Source organism: Mus caroli, chromosome 18 (assembly GCF_900094665.2).
Source record: "Mus caroli chromosome 18, CAROLI_EIJ_v1.1, whole genome shotgun sequence".
Classification (NCBI taxonomy): Eukaryota; Metazoa; Chordata; class Mammalia; order Rodentia; family Muridae; genus Mus; species Mus caroli.
In genome coordinates, this window is record NC_034587.1 from 76,901,378 (window position 1) to 76,920,374 (window position 18,997).

Here is an 18,997-nt window from a genome sequence, read left to right on the forward strand (position 1 = left end):
TTCCACCAAGTCTTTGTGAGCAACAGTGACCTTCACTGTCCATGCACCGCAAATCAAAAACGTGATGCTGATGACCGAGCTGAGGGGGCCACCGTTGAAATAAGTAGACGTCGGTTTTCGTTAACTAGAAGTCTTACTGACAGTATGGCAGGCACAACAGTTCTTTATGGATTTGGGGTTCCCGTCTTTGAGATAAACTTTGATCCTGACATGCTCTAATGACTTGGCTAGCCCTTTGGGCCTCCTAGGACAGATGGAGGGATACAGGATAGAACGACAGAGGCCTGTGCGGCAAGACAGGAAACAGCTCTGTTCCGCACCCCTGCCCTTGGTCTCTCTGCCCAAGACAGGCTCCTAGCGCTTAGCAACTTGCTTGGGCCTTCCCCTTGCCGCCACTCACAGACAGGTTCAGCAGTGCTGCTCCCAGCTGGCCACCCCACATCCCAGAGTGGCCCCTCAAGACACGGCCACGTGGCTGCACTGCATGGAGCCAAAAGCTTCATAGTCACTGTCTACATCTAGAGGTCAGGGTGCCAAATACCAGGTGGTGATGCCCCAAATGGGGGAGGGGGTGAGTCTGCCTGAGGAGAAGGGGGGTAGGAATGAGGCAAAAGCGAAGCAGCAGGCCTTAGACTGTCCCTGCCAAATGACAGTCCCTGGGTATCACAGGTGCCTCAGCTCATGGAAACATCCTTACTGATTTCACATGCACACTCAACAGCCTGAGTGGATGTTGTCATGCCTCAAGTGAAAACCCTGGAGCAGAAAGCAGCCTTCCAGGCGTCACAAGCGGTACAGCTGACAGGAAAGCTGTTTAGTTAAAAATAAAAGCACTGAGCTGGTTCGATGGACCTGGCGAATCGCAAGCAGCCCCTGCATCCCGTTAAAAAGAAAAACCAACAGCTTAAGACCAGAGGTTTGTAACACACTCCCTGATAGCAGACGGCCAGCAAGACGGGAGGCGGTAGTTGTGCTGCTGGTAGCACGCTAGTGAGCTGGCTGCTCTGAGGGACTGTGGAGCTGAGGGGCCCATCTGCCCCAGCATGGTGATAGATAGCGATTAAGGCATAGAGAGAGGAAGTGGGCGAGCAGCAGGCAGAACATCCACAGGAGGATAGCTGCCTCCCTCGGCTTATTACCAACACAGCTGTGCATGTGTGAGGAGCCTCCCTGTAAGCAGAGCTATAGAGCAGCACGGAACTCATGTGCTGCAACCCTGACACCTGTGAACACGCCTCCAAAAAAGTAAGGGTCCCCTAATCTAGTTCAAGGTGTCCTTAGAAGAGGAACAAGCAGGCGGAGACAGCTATCACCAGAAGAGGGGACAGAGGGGACTGTCATAATGCTATGAGTGATAGCATACCATTATCTCCAGAGAGAAGCCAGGGTAGGCTCTTCTCAACCCCAGCCACACCCCTACCGTATGCCCAACTCCAGTTGGAGGCTGCTTACCTCATATATGATGTCGGGGAAAGAGACTTGGGCTTTGCCCACTGATACGAGGCCTGTGGCACCGACAGATACTGCTCGCAAAAGGCACCCTTCCGAAGGTGCTGGAAGGTGTACTCCTCAGGTGGGAAGTCAGAAGTAGGTGGAGTGGTGCCCAGGTCTTCCCCAGCTGGCTCTACCTTGAGGGCCACAGAAGGCACATGCTCCAGTGCTGTCTTTCGAGACTTGATAGGGACCCCATCACCCAGGTCCAGAGTGCTATCGGTGGTCAGGGCGTTGATGGCTGCCACAATGGCAGAGCTGGTATACTGGGTGGTATTACCGAGCCAGGTGTCTTCGGTCACACTGACCCGGGGGGACCCATGGGGGGATAGTGTGGGTGAGTGGTGGGGTGAGCAGGAGGGCTGCCGGCCATTGAGACTGTACTTGCGCTTGTTGCAGGGGGACGTGGGCCGGGAGCCGCGGGCACCGAGCCAGCTCTCCTCCGTGACGCTTGCCCGAGGAGAGGTGGATGGGGAGTGCCTTGGCGATCCCAGCAGGTGGCAGGCACCCAGGCTTCGGGGAAAACCCTCCTCCGGGTCCGTGGTCTTGGGAGACACGCAGGGTGACTGCCACGGAGAGGTCTGGGGGGACGCGTATGGGTAGGAGTAGTTGGACTCGTAGGAGGAGGCCTCAGAGTTACAGCTTCTGGAGGAGAGGCTGCTGGCTGGGCTCAGGCAGGAGGGGTCTCTGTAGGCTTCCAGGCTGGGCAGGTGCAGGGTTGCTGTAGACGGTGAGCGCTTGCAGCTAGGAAGTACGTCTTCTACCTCGTCGTGGAAAAACTGGCCGCTGCCATGGTGTAGGCCCAGGTAGGAGGTGATCTCGATTCTCGGACTCTCCAGAGTAGGGGCCCCGTTGGGTCTGGTGTTGCCAGAGGACAGGAAGTATCCCGAAGGCCCACTGTCCACAGCCCCTCCGTAACTGGAGGGATGATTGGCTGAAGGAACAGCTGAGATACCCGGGGTGGATGTCTGGAGGTCGTGGCACGCTGCTGGCAAAGCAGAGTGTGCTGTGGGAAGGGGCAGGGTCGAGGTGACACTAGGGGACACATAACTGTAGTGTTCTGGAAGAAAAGAGAAAAGACAGAGTGAGGCCAGTGAGCAGGACATACATAAATCATAAAGGCAGTGAGTCCAAGACCTGGGGCCAGCCCTGAGGACTCCAGGCCCAGAGTGTAGCCTCTGGGAATGGCCTGAGGTCAGACTGCTGCAAGGCCTCCTGCTAGACTATAGACCTTACTCTATGCCAGCACAAGGGCATTCCTCAGGCAAGATGTCCTCCACCTCACATCACATGGCTGGCTCTTACTGTCTTCTCTATATTCAAAATGCACATTCCCTAGCCAGTTGTGATTTCAAATCCGTACCCAATAGCTGAGTTACCTCCTTCCCCCACCCCCTCCCTCTGGGGCATATATCACAAGTTAACAGGAATTTTTATCTATCCATCTTTCTGACCGACAGAAGCCAGCTTCCACAGCCTGCCCTGTGGTTCACGGCTGTCTGCAGAGCCTCAGACGGTGCCAGGCACAACACAGCTCAGTACCTCTGCAATTCTAGTATATCGAAGGCTGAGAGAGGCAGGGCTATTTCAGATTCTACGTCACACGTTCACCTTGTTTCATGACTAGGCAGACCAACACCTGAATGGCAGGTGATGGATGGGCAGTGGCAGAAGGAAAGATGGACAGTGGCTAGACAGACTGTGAAGGGGGGGAGGAAGAATGGCGGTGTTATCGGTGGAAGGAGGTGCTTCAGACACAGGGAGCCAGGTGTTTAAATAGGTGTTAACAAGCAAATGACTCTATCAAGCAGGCCAAATGTTTGGCTTCAGAGAACACACCCAAAGAAAGGATGACAATGTGGATTCCAGTGTGGCTCTTACGGCTACCTGAGGCTGGCTGGTGCCTGGGAATCTATCTTCTAGAGCGTCTAAAACAAAACACACACTTCTAAGACACACCTAGACCTCCAGATCATTGTGTGCTAATTATACTCTGGTAAGCACTTTTTAAAAAATCATTGTTATAATTAGTACTCGACAGGAAAGTCATGCTTCTGGATCTCTGATCAGAAAGGCTCTCCACATTGCAGAGCCCATTTACATGAGTCTGGAGACAAGCATTTCCAGGTCTCTGAATAATGGAAATAAGCCCAAGGAAGTCCTAGATCCAGGTTCAGTGCCTGGCTGGGTGATACTGTGGTCAAGGACAGCACTGGCTCAGAAACCAACAAGGGAAAACTCCAGAAATGTTAGGGTCTCGAGGCACCAGCCAAACCCTAAGATGGTTTGTAAGGAGCATGCCAGTCCTTAGGTAGGTTAGGAAGTTTCCACTATTGCTCTCTCCCAGGCTTCTACCATTAATGGGCTCACAAAGCCTCTGGCTACACAGCCACCTCTTTATGAGATGGACCAGAGTCCCACTCCAGTGTCCAGTAAGAGGCCATCGGTAGTCCTCAATCCCTGGGTCACAGAGACCCTCTGGAAAGGCCAGAGCTGAGACAAAGAGGAGAATGGGGTACAGCTCGAGGCATCGGAAGCAACCCGTAGCAGGAACCTGCATCTGCCAAGTGGAGCCTACAGCCGTGGCTCTGGTTAGAGGGTCCTTGTCATAGGAAAGCACCACTCCCCAGTCCAAAATCCAGATCTCAAGAGGCTGGAGCCTAAGACTGAAATGACACTGTCCTAAATAACTCTAAAGCCACTTTCTAGAGAAAGTAATACTTCTGAAGAGACAGGACTTGTGGCTGGCAGCATCTGGGACTTATTAGACACTTCTGCCGAGTCCCTAGGCTCAGGCTGTTTGTTTCTATAAGCACTGGACAAGGGGCAGAGCCGTCCACTGCCAGTGACCTCCCCTTCAGGTCCAGCAGACACAGGCCACCCCTGGTATCCCAAAATGAAGCCCCAGGGAGGACTGATGGGCGGTGCAAGACTGTCCATAGTACATAATGAGAAAGAACACCAGTCCCAAAGAACCCAGTTGGTAAAGATATGAAACAGGTTCAGGTGGGAAAGCCTGATGACCAAAGGCTGGTTGGTGAGACCAGCAGATGGTCTGGCTCCTCTGTGAAGTTACCAACAGAAACGTCCGGAACAGGTTACCGGGGACCCTATTCAGGAGTGGCACGACAGATGTCTATGTCCAGAGCTGTCTGCTCTGCTGTTCTCACTAAAGGCCGTCCACACATTCATTTTGGCAAAAGGAGGTGGGGCAGGAAGGAAGGAGGGAAGGAAGGAAGAAAGAAAGGAAGGAAGGAAGAGGAAGAAGAGGGGGGAGGAGGAGGAGGAGGAGGAGGAAGAGACAGAGGAGAAAAGAAAAGGAGAGAAGAGGGTTTTCTAGGCATCCTATGTTTTTCTATCCCATACAGGTGACAGACACAAAGAAAGATGCTGATGGAGAGAGTTCTCCCTTAGCTGTCCTAGCACTTCCCAATCTAACACTTTCTATGGAAAGGCACATTCAATGATCCATGGCCCAGAAGATATGGCCGGGATCTGCTCATCTTCGGGTAAGAAGTCAGGTCTTAACTAGTCAATCAAAGGCAGTGAGTAGTGGAAAGTGAGCACCCCAAAAATGTCACTGCATTATTGCTAATGATAAAAAGGAGGAAGAAATTACAGGCTAATAGAGTAGGAGTTTTAGGAATTGATTTCATTGATGTTGGAATCTCACAGTCCTCGAAGAATGCCTGTGTCATGGCTCAGCCTCACCTCTGCACTTGGATTTCTGGCTTGGTGCTGCCTGAGGTACTACGCCCTCTGCAGCATGCCTCTGTTAGGAAGTAGCTCTCACTGCACTCACATCCAACCAGGCCCCTTCAGCGCATCTCCCAAGGTCTTCAGAAATTCACACACTCACTGCCACCCACAGATGGGCGTGTCCTTCATGACCCCCCCACCTTCTCATCACCTAAAAGGCCCCCTCAGGATGGCATCATCTATGCTCTCTCCAGCCTTCTGGGCCTCAGAACCACTGTGGTCCTAGAAGGGTTCCATACGAGAGCCCAGGGCACAGTCCCCAACAGATATGGGACATTGCACAGCAATTCAAACTTCTACCAGAGGCACCACTTCTAAACAAAGGTGCTTCAGGAACCCATCCGGAGAGTGGTGGTAACCAGGCCATGTGAGACAGCACCCAGGCCTCAGAGGCCCCGGCCCTGAGCAGGCAGCTAAGCCACCTGGGAAGTCAGGTCTTGCCAATATTATATGCTGTCCTATGTCTCTAGAGCTCCGTGCACTGTATGAAGACTGCCAACAACACTGGGAAAGAACGGGCTTTCAAGTTTGGAGAGATGGCTTAGTGGTTAGGATCACTCCTCGCTCTTGCAAGGAGACCTGGGTTTAGTTCTCAGCACTCACACGATGATGGTTTACAGCCATTTGTAACTCTAGTTTCAGAGTGATCAGATGTCCTTCTCTGACTTTTGTAGGCACCAAAGTACACATGTGGTGTATATCTACACAAGTAGGCAAAATGCTCACACATACAATAAATACATCTTTTTTTAAATGTTTTCATCTTAAGGGAACCCAACCCCAGAAGAAAAGGAAGTTCTAGGCTAAGGCTAATGGGAAACATGGGTATCCCAGCAGCTGTGCACACACTGGGAAAGTTGAGCCCAGCACCTGCCCAGGTCTCCAGACGCTGAAGACCCAAACCAGTCCTGCATGGCCTTGAGCTGCCAAATCCCAAAGGAGGCACACCTGCAGTTAGGCAGGGCCTGGCTCCTGTATTCTCTGTCTCCTAAGTGCAAGGCTCCTCCTTAATCCAGACCAGTGCTGGCCCCACAGCAGACCACCTTCTTTCGGAAGGAAGAGAAAATTGGAAGAGTTTTGGAGTTTTCTAGAAAGTCCTAGCAGCAAGCCAAGCTGAGTCCTGCCTTGACACCCCTGCAGTGTTTAGGCCAAGGAGTCAGCTGCCTGGGGTACTGGAAGATTCCAGAAAAAAAAATGGCTGAGTGGCAGGCAGACAACATGGCAAATCTCTGCTTGTCTCCTTGGGGCTGTCTTAGCAACAGGGTGTCTGAAGCCCAGAGAAAGAGGAAGAAGGAGGTTTCTCACTCTGGGTTCGGCCAGATGCAGAGGAAGAGGAAGTTGTGGAAAAGACCACGTGGGCCCCAGGACATTACAAGAGTGGCCTTTACTTTAACCAAAAATGTTTGAATAAAATATGATTCAACGGGGCAAAGGAAAATCCATAAACCATTTATTAAGAAAACAGAACTGGGGCTTGGGGTAGAGCTCAGTTAGTAAGCACTCGTCTGGCTTTCAAGGAGCCTTGGGTTCAATGCCTACACTGAATATGTACACATAAGCACACCTACACCCATAAGCCCAGTGCTCAGAAAGTGGAGGCAGGAGGATCAGGAATTAGAATATCCTGCTACATGGTGAAGTCAGAGACTAGCCTGGGGCTAGGTGAGACCCTTTCTCAAAAGTAACCTATTAAAAACAAATGCAATTAGCTTACACATGGATTTCCTTGGTCAAACTCCAAAACAAAAGCTTACATGCCTAGAGCTGCTCACTCTGTGACAGCCATCAGAGCTGGCTGCCCTCTCCTCAGAGTCCTCAGAGCATGAGTGCCCACTGATCCCATGGCAGGCTGCTGAGTCCGGTTGAGTTCCCTGGTGCTACAAAGCCTGGACCTGTGGGGGCAAGACTAGCCCTCCACCTGTACCAACTTCCACTTCCGCAAAGGGATCACTCTATGGGGGTCTATCAGGAATGCCAGGCTTCCCAGTAAGTCCCTTACTAATCCTGAGACACTGAGGCTGATTATAGAACATCATATGCAGATGTTGCGGGGCAACATCCGTGCCCCGCAGCCTGGCTTTTGCTGACTGGGCCAGTAAACTGAGGTACGGGAGACCAGGGAAGAAAAGCACAACTGAGAGCAAAGACCTCTCACGCACACATTCTCTTAGGCCATGTAATTCAAAAGGAAGGCGCGGTCACCTTGTGCAGGTGTCACCGTCCATCCATCTGTCCTCTTGTTCCTCTGAGCTCATTTCTCTCAATCACCCTGCGGTGCATTCAGTATTTCACATGGATGAGATGCCTGCAGGCAATGCTGAGCAAATCCAGAACTCTCTGCGCTGGCCAGCTCCCACCAGCCTCAGCAAACTCAACAAGCTGGTACTACTGCAGCTGTACCAGGGCATCACACACCATGACAGCCCCTGGTCTATGTCTTCCTAAGACTTGTGGAGCACACCTGCTGCCCACTGGGTGATCTGTGGCACCTGCTGGGAAATCCCCCTGTAGGTGCTCCAGTTTAGGGCACTTGGTATTTTACCTGCAGTGAAGACAATGCTGTGTCTATGCCACACCACGTGTATGTGATGCTTACATATATGCGACCCTCTGCCATCGGCATGGCCTTCGGAGCCACCACCCAAACTCACTGTTCACAAGCACAGAGCACAACCCGTCACGGCCAACTTTCACCTTTCATTTTAAGAAACAACCCCTTTAGCCTTTCCTGGGGCTGCGCTGTGGGACTTGAAGCTAGAAATAGAACCAGGAAGATCCTGCCAGCCAGGTCCTGGCCTCCAATGCCTGCCCACCCTGCTCTTTCTACATGCAATAGAGCCTGCAGGGTGTGGGGGAGGCTGCAGGTCTCCACACTTAGGGATGAAACAAAAGAATGCAAAACAGTTCTGGGGCAGCATCATTCTTGTGTTTACTTAGCACATTGGATAGTGCTCCCTAATGAGGACTGTATGGAGACTGGGTCAGTCCCGAGAAGTGACAGACAGCAACAGGTTCTCAATACTGTCATGCAACGATGTGCTAAAGGGAGATTTACAGGGCAGAGAGCTGGACTTGCTGGAGCGATAGCAAATGTCACCCAATGGTCCGCAAATAAGCTCTCTACAGCGTGCTTAAGGGTCCTGGGCCCACATCTTTCCTCGAAGACCTCCGACACTCCCCCAGGTGAATAGTAAAGCATTCCTTTCCCTTGTTGTGTTTCCAAGGCGCTCCCGCTTAGCCCAGGGTTTCTTTTGAAAACCTGATACGGGGCTAGCATATCCTGCTCACACAGACAGGTTTGTCCTTGATTAAAACATCTATAGAACCTGAGCCCAGTGAAGCTGCTCGCAGCAAAGACCGAAGCCCTTTTCCAAAAAAACACCAAACTGTAGCATACTTGGGGGGCAAGGGAGCTCCTGGGGCAAGACCCACTCCTCCCATGGATTCCTGTGGTGGGACTGACCAACCAACATGGGCTCCCCTACATCCTGCTAGAAAGAGAGAAGTCACAGCCCTTGGCAGAAAACTCTTGAGAATAAAAGCTCTTCTGAAGCCCATGCAGCAAAGCCCCTTTCCACTGGTACACTGTTTAAGCCTGGAGCTGGTGGGCAGAGCTGTCCGGGCCCAAGGCCTTGGCCAGTTTCCTCTTGAGTTACCACGGAGACAGAACTAAGCGGTCAGGCCAAAATAACTTACAAAACAGGAGCCCTGGGGCGGGAAGCGGCACACCCGCCTCCCAGCTGACGAGCAAAGCAGCTATTTCCTGAGCCCCAGAAGGGAGCCTATGTCCCTGCCTTATCCCCAAAAGCTGACCCTGGCCCACTGGTTGGCAGGGTGGAGACAGAAGGATGCCTGATCTTGGAAGAGAGTATTACTTCAGTCTTGTTCTGTCCCAGACTGCATACTTTAAAATATTCTCTTTCTGATCCCCTCACAAACGGCTATTGTATTTCCACCACTGGCACCTGTTGTGCACTTTGGAAATGAAGCAGAAGCCACAATCCCTCCCTCCAAAGAGCCTGGTAAGGAACAGGAAGATGGGTAGGTGATAGGGTGATCAGAGCAACAGAGGTCCTGCCAGGAGCCCACTGCAGTCCAGCCTGTCCTCTTTGAGTGAATGGGACGGGGGTGGGGTGAGGGGGGAGAGGGGGATACTGGGTTCCCTTCATGAAGCATTGAGGAGGTAAGCTGTGCTTTGAGGTAGCCATGTCCGCTTTCATGATGTGGGTTTTGTGTGCTCAGGACAAGCTGCAAAACCCAAATATTCCTTTGCAACTGATCTCAGAATCGGTCAGTCCTACATGAGTTTATGTTTAGACTCGGTACAGATAATGTGAAGCTCCTTCTACTGCTCAGTGGGGAGCAGAGAGCTTAGTAACTTCAGATGACTGTGTAATATAAAGAATGCAATTGAACAAGGAATAAAAATGTAATAGTGGGATTGGTAATAAGAGAGAAAGAAGTCAGAGTCAGTCAGTCAGTCAGTCAATCTGTCTGTCTGTCTGTCTCTAAACTGAGAAGTGTAACATATATTGTACATGTCCAGTGTTCTCTAGCACCTTCTGTCGACACAAGAGAAGGGAGAAAAAGTTCTTCCCAAGGCTGGCCCCCTTGCCAAGGGCTCTCTCCAGTGGCCTACACCCTGCAAGCTAAAGGTGTTGGACTTAGATGTAGCATCTTAGGTTTGCTGAGGCAGTGACCCACAGTTCACAGGGACATCCATCCAGAGGCATGTCCCTACAGCTCTGTGCAGTTCTAGAGAACATTCACCTATGTGCAGCAATAGGGAGTTCAGGGAGCACTCGGAGCTCTAGGGAGCACTCACCTATGTGCAGCAATAGGGAGCTCCAGGGAGCACTCTGGTATGATCACACATGGCCTGGGCTGCAGTGAGACACAAGACACCTTTCTACCTCATTGACTTCAGAGCATAACCATCACAAGTATGTCTGAGGAGCACGGCTCCTCACATGTGTAAGGGGAGGTTGCCACCTAAACCCATTTGCCATCCAAAGCTCAAGGAGCCACCTGCTTCCCAGGCCAGAAGACAGCCTGAGGCTCACCAGAGCCCCTACCAGTGTCTCTTTTGACACCCAAACTGACTTCCTTTGTGCCCTCCATGAATGGACCCAGATGAACCTCAACTTGGGCATTATGTGTCCCAATACAGCTCAGAAAGACACGGTGAGAGCGGCTGTGTCTAGCTATGAGTTGAAGACTCCAGTGGAACTCTGGATTCTGAGATCCATGAATGGTGTATACCTGAACAAGTGCAGCACCCTTCCCTCGAAGGTTCTGAGTCTGTGGAAATGACTACCAAGTCTGCAGCATCCCAGACACTCTCTCCTCTCCCCAAGCAGTCCTCAGGCCACCAGGAGGTACCAAAGTACCCGTTTTGGATCTCTGTGTCTGTTCCTAGCATTGTAGTCAGTTGTCCATTCAGTGTAAGTAAGGAGACACAGGAAGCCCGTGGGGCCCTATCCCAACAGCAGGTAGCTTGGACAGTCCAGGAAGGCTCCATGGCTGTACCCCCTCCCCCTTAGAGAGACAGGAGCTAAGGGATCCTAAGGGAACCACAAGCACAGTGGCACACACTCATCCAAATCCAACATGGACACCCTAAGGGGAAGTCAAGAGTCAGCTCTTCTGCCTGGAGTGTGAGAGTTCTGGAGAGAACTCAAAAAATGCCCCCATGCACGGAGAGCAGCTAAATCCAAATTCCCCAAAGTGGCAGGACCAAGAGCCGCAGATCTCTTCCCGATGGTTGTCTCTCTTCCAGTCTTGCCTGCTGCCCTCATGTCACTGACCCCAGAGCCCTGAAACCTGTGCCCTGAAGAAGGAAAACCTATCCGAAAGGGGTCTTATGGGAGGATATATGACAGTTGCTGAGTGGTGACTGCCAGGTTGGAGCATTCACCTTCAAAAGCGAACAGGATGTTTAACTTAAAAAAAAAAATAGTAGTGCGCGTCAGTGGAATACATGACATGATCAGATCATCGGAGATGCTCTACAAGTGTCATGTCTGTTCTGTCCCAGTGCGGCTGGGAGGCAGACCCCAAGGAAAGCACTGAACACTGTCCGGGACTGTGTGCAACTTGGAACAGAAAGTCAGGTGGAGACAAGAGCCAGACTGTCCGGGAGGGAAACTGGTTGCAAGGAATGGGCTGTCAACCGTTTAGGAGATTCAAGTTTGGGGAAACAGCACATTGATTGTTAACCTAACTGGAAGCTTTACTTTTGACAGAGAAGAGAAAATGAAAGACAGCAAGACAGCGAAAGCTCTCAGGTTCTGGTAGCTGAGGTGTGGACTGGAAACCCAAGTGGTGGAGCCTTCCTGCTGAGGGAGCTGCGGTGGCGGTCAGCACCGGGCCTCCTGGCTCCAGGTCCCCCGGGCCAGGCGGTAGCAGCCGGGCTCTCAAAAAGGGCGGCTTCCGACCGCCCTCTGGCAGCACCGCTGACCATCTGTCCCCGGACTACGAGGTCCAAGTCCTGCGCCGGACACAACCTCCCCTTGGGTAAGGGCCTCCTGGAAGGAGGGGGAGCCCTCTCCCGCGGCCCGGTGCTCCGGATGCCAGGAAGTGCCCGGCGGGTGAGCGTGGCAGGCTCGCCCCACAGGTGGCCTCCCGCCTCCTCGCGGCCGGCGACAACTTGGTCCGCGTCGCTCCTGGCCGCGCAGGGCGGCGGCCCGGGGTCCCGGCTGGTGCCAGGTTGGGGCGGGCACCGGCGACCTCAGCAAACTCCGGCCCTTGGCGGGGTGCAGTCGCCCGCCGCCCCCCCGCCGGACCCACCTGCGGCTGCGGCGCCCCCGCCGCTCTGATCGAACTCGAAGAGGAAATCGAAGTCGAACTCCGGGTCCTGCTCCAGCCCCGTCATGTCGGGGTCGCGCGGCACTGGTGCGCCCGGCGCTCGGGCGCGTCCCCGGCGTGACGCGGCCCCCGCCTCCTGTCCCCTCCCCTGTCCCCTCCCCGGCCTCCCGCCCCGGTCCCGCCCCTGTCCCCCCGGGTGTTTCCGGGTTTACATAAACAAGCGGCTCGCGGCCGCCGGCTTCCTAGTTTTAAATAAACTCCGCGCGCGAGCCCGAGCGCAGCCCGGGCTCCACTCGTGCCCGCAGGACCGCGCGGTCCGGGGTCCACCCCCGGCCCTCTGTCGCATGCCCGCTCCCCCGCACGACCCCGCGCAGCTCCCTCGGGCCCCCGCCTCCCGTGGGACTTCGCTCTCCCTTAGGATAACCCCCGCTCCGCAGGAACCCAGCCCCCTGCCAGCAGCCCTGACGTCCGCGCCCCAACCTCGGCGCAGCTGACCGCCTCCAGGGGAGCGCAGCAGCCTGTGCCGGGCCGAGCCGTCGCTCCCGGACCCAGTACAGGGCTGACCGGGGCTGGAGCTGCGTCCTGGACCCGCCGCCCGGCCCCGCAGCCGGTCCCCTGGTTCCTGTTCAGCGTGGTGCGCAGTCCACAGCCGAAGGAGGTGCCCTGGGTCTTGCCGTTTCCCTGCACCAGGAAAAAGACCAAAACTACTGAATTAGTTCAAAAGTTCGAAAAGAAAAGGGAAAAAAATATATATATGTATATCCCCAACATGGCTTCTCTTAGGCTTCCTCCAGGTTGCTGCCCGAGGAAACCCACTTTCAGGGAAACATCTCAGAGCCCTCCTCAGAGCGCTGCAACTTGAAGCAATCAACGCGGAGGGGGGGGGGGTAGGGTCATTTTCTAGCCCTGCTTTTACTAAAGACATTACCTGAAAGGGTCAGGAGAATGAGGGTGGGGTTTCCTGAGGGTCGCCTTCTCCTCTATGCAGGTCAAACCCCAGAGCACAGTTGCTTCCGAAGCATTCAAGTCTACCCATGGTGGCCAACCTCTCTCTGTGGGCACCTACCTCAAAGCAAATCTTGTTTTCGTGCACTAACGACCTCATTAATCTTTCAGCTCCGAAAAATACACCACACACTCCTGCTTCAGTAGGGGTCATTTCAAAGCTCCCAAAGGCTGAGTAGGTGCTGGGTGTTCCCCATTCAGACAGGGCACCATGCACACAGCAATCAGAAGGAAAAGACTGGGCCTGCAGAGCCCCGTCCATCTTTTCCTGTTTCTCCCAGCTTTTTGTTCTAACTTTCCTGGTGTCTTGGCACCACATAAACCAACATCTGGACTATCAGGAAAATGGTGGCCAGGGCAGGAGAGACCAGTATCAGAACCCAACCCTGAAAGGAGGCAGGAAGGAAAGGAGGAGGGAGATCAGGGTCAGTATCTACCACCAGATGCAAGTTTCCCCAGTGTCCTCCTGCCCTGCAGCTCTGGGCTCTGGGGGATGGCTTTTTCCGGAGGCTAACTTGAGCATCACATGGGCTACCACTTCTCCCAGGACCCTGTTTCAATGGCTGCTTTTCTCCAGTGATAAACTATAGTTCAGTCTGGCCTGATTTCGTTTCTAATAATAGTTCTCACTTTGAGATGCGAGTTGGAGCGTTGTTTTGTTTTACTTTTCTTTTTTGCTGACCTTCGGGGAAATGGAAGTTCTGTTTTCTGCGGTGAGACCTCGATCTCTCTTCATCCACCTTTCCCACAGTGCCACACACACAAGCCCTTCTTGTCTACTTTTTGAAGAAAGCTTTATGCTAAAGTTACAAAGCACCTGGCTTCCCCTGGCCATATGCCCCCAGATGTTGGGACAATAGGAAAGAAGTCACAAGGCCTTTCTCTCAGAGGCTGGCCTGCCTCCCTCCTTGTCTACTCTCTAACACAGGAGTCCGTCAACACAACTACTTATGAAATGCTACCCTGTGCCTCTGCCAGCCCCCTTGCCAGTCCTCTATATAGTATGAGGCTTGGCCTGCCAGTTCGGCAGACACTCCAGTTTTGATAGAAGTGTTTAGCTTGGACCATTTCCTCCTAACTGTGCAAGATGTTAATGGGCCAGCCCCAGTGGGTGCTGGGTGTGATGAAGCAGGGGGCATGGCTGCAGCATTTTCTAATCTGGATTAAGAAACAGTGCCATGAAGCTATACAGCTGGAGAACAGGGAAAGCTTTGTTCAGCTCCGGAGAGCCTGTGGCGCACTGTAAGAGGTAACTCTGATGCTGTGGCTACCTACAGGCCTGTGTTCCTCTGAGTTCTTCAGAGATGAGCCGCACAAGGCCTTCAAAAATGGCCAGGCCGCATGAACTTCCATCCAAATGCCCATCAAGCTGGAGGAAGGCCTCAGAGAAGGCTAGTGTCCCGATCAAGGCCTCCTCAAGGTGCTTTCCCATGGCCCACAGCAATGGCAGATACTGACCTGCGGCATACAGTTCTTTTCCCCTGCCTGGGTCTGGCTGTCTCAAGACTGGGCCACAGTTTCTAGTTAGCTCAGTGACATCCACACACACTCTATAAAATATGACCAGTATCATTCGGTCATAGGGCATTATTGCCTCCAGCCCACTGCTTCATTGGGGACACTGTCAAACTTTCTTTTCTAGGTAGGTTACACCAGAAATGATTACTACCCTCTGTCCAATAGTTTTCCCTTTTGTACAAAAAAAAGAAAGAAAGAAAGAAAGAAAGAAAGAAAGAAAGAAAGAAGGAAGGAAGGAAGGAAGGAAGGAAGGAAGGAAGGAAGGAAGGAANGGAAGGAAGGAAGGAAGGAAGGAAAGAAAGAAAGAAAGAAAGAAAGAAAGAAAGAAAGAAAGAAAGAAAGAAAGAAAGAGAAAGAAAAGAAAAAGGAAAGACAAAAAAGTTTTGTTTTGTGGACTTGGGGTCTTACATTGTAGCCCAAGGCAGGCCTGGTTCTTGCTTTGTTGCCCAGGCTGGCTTCAAATTCATGGTAATCCTCCTGCCTTAGTTTCTCAGGTGCTGAGATTACACCTAGGATTGGGAGGGTGAGCAGCCATCAACCTCAGCTTAGAAGGCTTCTTGAGTAATGGAACAGTAACTCTCCAAGTAAGGAATGTAAGCTTTAAGGCCTCCAAGTAGAAGAAGACGGAGAAGAAAAGTGACTGACAGATGTGTGTGGAAATAAATGTCAAGAAATTCACGACCCAGACCACAACAAAAACACTGTAGCTTTCCTTGCTGCAAGAGCTCATCCCGGAGTCCACTTAGCAACATTTAGACCTCTTTAGAATTGAGGTCAGTGACATGAAAGGAACGATCTCTGCTGCTCTGCTTCAAAGTTCACACAAGACTTTCTACCCAGGACACCTGGGCTCTGAAAAGCTGGATCCGTTTGTGCTGAGCCGATGGCTCAAGTCTAAAGAGAAGCCAGGTGTCCAGGGCTGACTCTGGGAACTGCTGCCTCTGCCTGCTGACCCACTCATCAGACTCTCACAGGAAGCTAAGGTTTCCTTCCAAGTGCTTGTCTACAGGATGGCGGCCCTTGTAAATAGGAGTGCCCCAGCCCAGCAGGGGTCCAGCTGGCCTTCAGTAATTTTAAGTAACTTCTTTGGTGCCAAAAAGGAATTAGGAGCCCTGTGGCTCCTGGGGTCCATTCTACATAGGTCAAGTTATCCCTGCTGAAAAGCTAGTCACTCTTTAAAGGGTGTTTCAAAGACACCTGCAGGAGCCTAAACGTTTTAGAAGTTATTTTGCTTAACTCTTTTGAGGGGACCTGAAGGTCTCTGACAGAAGGTCTGGGTCATGTCATTGTTGTGACCCTGCCAGGTTAGGGCAGATTGCAGCGCATATTCTTTTGGAAGAAGCAACTTCAAACCTGGCAGTCCGTCTTCGATCTTTCTCAAGGCAGACCTCTTGTCTGAATACAACATTTGGCCACCAGTTTGAGAGGCATTTAGAAGTCTGGACCACTTGGGGCCACTTTGCCAAGCTCTTACTTTTAGTGAGAGGCATCTAAGGCTCAACTCACTTGGGAGGATGCAGGACTCTTATACTTCTGGTCATGGACTTGCTTGCCTTCCTGAGGTAAAGGCAGGGCCACCTCGGCTCTCCAAAGACACCTCACTTCATCCCAGGGTGTTTTTGTTTGTTTGTTTTCGCTTCTAACGCCCCCGCCCCCACTGCGCCCCATCCTCACATCTCAACGCCCCCGTGAATCAAGTTTCCCCATCTGGGATCTCCAAGACCCCAGCCAAAGCCAAGTTTGAGTACTCGGCGCTAGAGAAGAGGAGACACCTATTGGCAAGAAAGCGCGCTAGAAATCTGGGCTGCGCCGGGGAAACACCAGGGGGACACCCTTCACAGTGTGTGCCACGCTGTCCGGCCGGACGCCCGCGCCCCTCCCTGGACGCGCAGACGGGCCCTGGCAGCTTAGCCAGGGAGGAGGACTGGAGATGGGTGCGGGGCGCGGGGAGCGGGCACGAAGGGCCAGGGCTCGCGGGGGCGAAGGGAAGGGCGCGGGGCTTACCTTCCTCGGCCGCCTTCATGGTGCCGCCGGCGGGCGGCGCGGGCCGCAAAGTTTCTCCGCTCCCGCAGACTGCGGCCGGAGGGCCGAGTGGAAACTTGGAAGGGACTGGAAAGCTGGTACTTGGCATCCACGCGGCGGTGGCGGCAGCGGCGAGCAGCAGGAGGAGGAGCGGGAGCTGGCGCCGGGAGCAGCTCCGGGCCGGCTCCCGAGTCCGACCTCTCCTTCGCCGACACGCGCCGGGCCGGGCTCAGCGCTGTGCGCCGCGGGGAGGTGACATGCGGGGTGTGTGCGCGCGTGGCTGGCCTGCCTGCGGCCGGGGACTCTCGCCGCAGGGGCGGAGGTGTGTGCGGCGCCGGGGAGCTCGTGCCCCGCCGCTCCGATCCGCGCGGCGACTGTGCCGCCCAGTTCGGAGCCTCTCGGTCTCACTCTGACGCAGGGCCGGGCTCTGCCTTCTGCCTTTTTAAAGCTGGAAAACACCTCCCCCGGCTCCCGCCCGCCGGCCGCTCCCGCGCCCCCTCCCTTCAGTGACATCACGCCCCTGCCCGCCCGAGCCGGCGCGGGGCCCGGGGGACAAGTCGCGGAGCGCCGCCCTCTGTGCGCAGCGGCTGCCGTTCGCTGGGCAAGCGGGGCGCCCTGACTTGGACAGGGGTACCCTGGGGTGGACCAGCCGGACGCATTGAGAGGGAAGGGACGCAGCGGGGGGTAACGAGGACACAAGGGACTGGAGGGAGCTCCCAGAGGTGCGCAGTGGCACCTGGAGTTGGGCAAAGGTGTACAAGAAGGAAGACGGGGAGCAAAGAGAGACTAGGAGGAAAAGGACTCCTGGGGAAGAGTTGGGGGACTTAGAAACAGGCAGGGATGAAACGGGAAGGAAAGGGCTTACTAGGGGGCGATGGGCGAGCGCACCAAGCCGGGATGGCGGCGGCTTCAGGCTGGTGCCCTGAGAAAGCTACTCTCCCTTTTAATGAGGGGCTCGGGGTACGAGCGGCGGGGGAAGGGTGCCGAGACGCCTTGCATGCTGAAGTCATTATGTAAAATCGCAGGCTTCCCCCGCTGTGGAAATTTGGAAAAGCGCTTCCACTGGCAGGCGGGAGTAAGGAAATTCCCATCCCGCTAAATTACTAACAGATTGCATGGGCGTCCCGGGACAGCCAGATATTGTCATTTTTACTCTGTAAATATCTGAGCAAACTGGATTGCTTGCTGTACGAGAAGGGGGGGGGGTGGTGAGCGCGCCTAGGAGAGCGCGCCCACCTGCGCAGCTCCTCCTCTGGGTCTTTGCCCCGGGTGCGGGCCGACCAGTGCAGGGACCACAGGGTGCTTTGTAGGCGCGTCCGTGAGGTTTCTAGCATAGGAGGAGGCTGGTGCTGGGGAACTTCTGAGGATCCTGTCCCGCCTCGCTTCACACTTTTTCTCTTTCAAATCTCCCCGCATCTCCTAGGGGTTCAACTCTGCTGCCAAAACCCGACCATATTTTCTTGTTGGCTTTGGACGGAACGGATTGGAGGGTTGGGCAGTTAGAACGTCTGGTGTATAGAAATCATAAATCTATTGGCCTACACCTCATATGCTTTAAAATAAACTCAAAAGCAAAAAAAAAAAGCGTGTCTGCTGTGGGGCGGCGAGACTGTGGGGCGCGCGGGGCGTGTACTGTGCCAGTAGGTGCTCCAAAGTACTTCACACCCCAAGACTAAGGGAATCTGATCCAACCAGCAAGTGGAGCTGGCCAACTGGGCTGGATGTTAAACAATATGAAAACTTGGCTAAAACCCATCCACTCTTCCAGCAGCATCTAGCGGCTCTTTCCAGTTGCCTCAACGCCACAGAACTAAAAGCCATCCTTTTTTCTACCACGGCAGAGAAGCGCAGTGGTGGGTGCTGCATAGCCACAGGCAGTGCCCAACATGTCTCAGGTGCACTACCTGCTGGCCTGCTACTCACGTGGAGAGCTGGGCATGGCGCGCTTCTCTCTACCTCTGGCGTTGAGAGGATGGAGCCACTCACGTAGGTGGTCTAGAGTATAGCTAGGCTGGAGGTGCCTACACCGGCGTGTGGAGCATGATCTATTAAGTAGCTGAAGGCTCAGTGAAGATGCTGGGATGTGGGGCAAGGCTGCCAAAGTGGAACCTTCAAAACCTGCAGGGATGCGCGGAAGTCTCCCTGCTCTCCTTGAAAGAGGTTGCCGCTAGGGGGTGCCAAGACCCCATTACCCAAGAACCACCCCTCCCGTAACCCCCCCTCCCCCAAATCCGTTCTTCAGTGAGTCCTGGTGTCGCCAGACCAGCACGCCAAGATTTTGCCTGAAGAGTTTCCGTCCCCGCCCTTCCCTGTCAGGGACCAGGCGGGGCGGGGCGGGGCTGGGCGGGGCGGGGCGGAGGCATCAACGGCGAGGCGTGGCGCGAAGACTAAGGCC

At 53.9% G+C, this 18,997-nt stretch overlaps 1 protein-coding gene across 3 annotated transcripts in view; it reads right to left on the reverse strand.

Moving 5' to 3' along the window:
* Nfatc1 (nuclear factor of activated T cells 1) overlaps positions 1-16,711 on the reverse strand; it is a 106,191-nt gene extending 89,480 nt beyond the window's left edge. For 2 of the 3 annotated variants that reach the window (XM_029471871.1, XM_029471870.1), the window contains exons 1-2: positions 16,585-16,711; positions 1,453-2,551 (exon numbers count right to left, since the gene is read on the reverse strand). In XM_029471871.1, the coding sequence (XP_029327731.1) occupies positions 1,453-2,551; positions 16,585-16,711 (1,226 nt within the window). Of the gene's footprint in view, positions 1-1,452; positions 2,552-12,039; positions 12,156-16,584 lie in introns of those variants that run through there. The other variant, XM_021150633.2, reaches the window with a different exon arrangement.
* Positions 16,712-18,997: the final 2,286 nt, after the last annotated feature.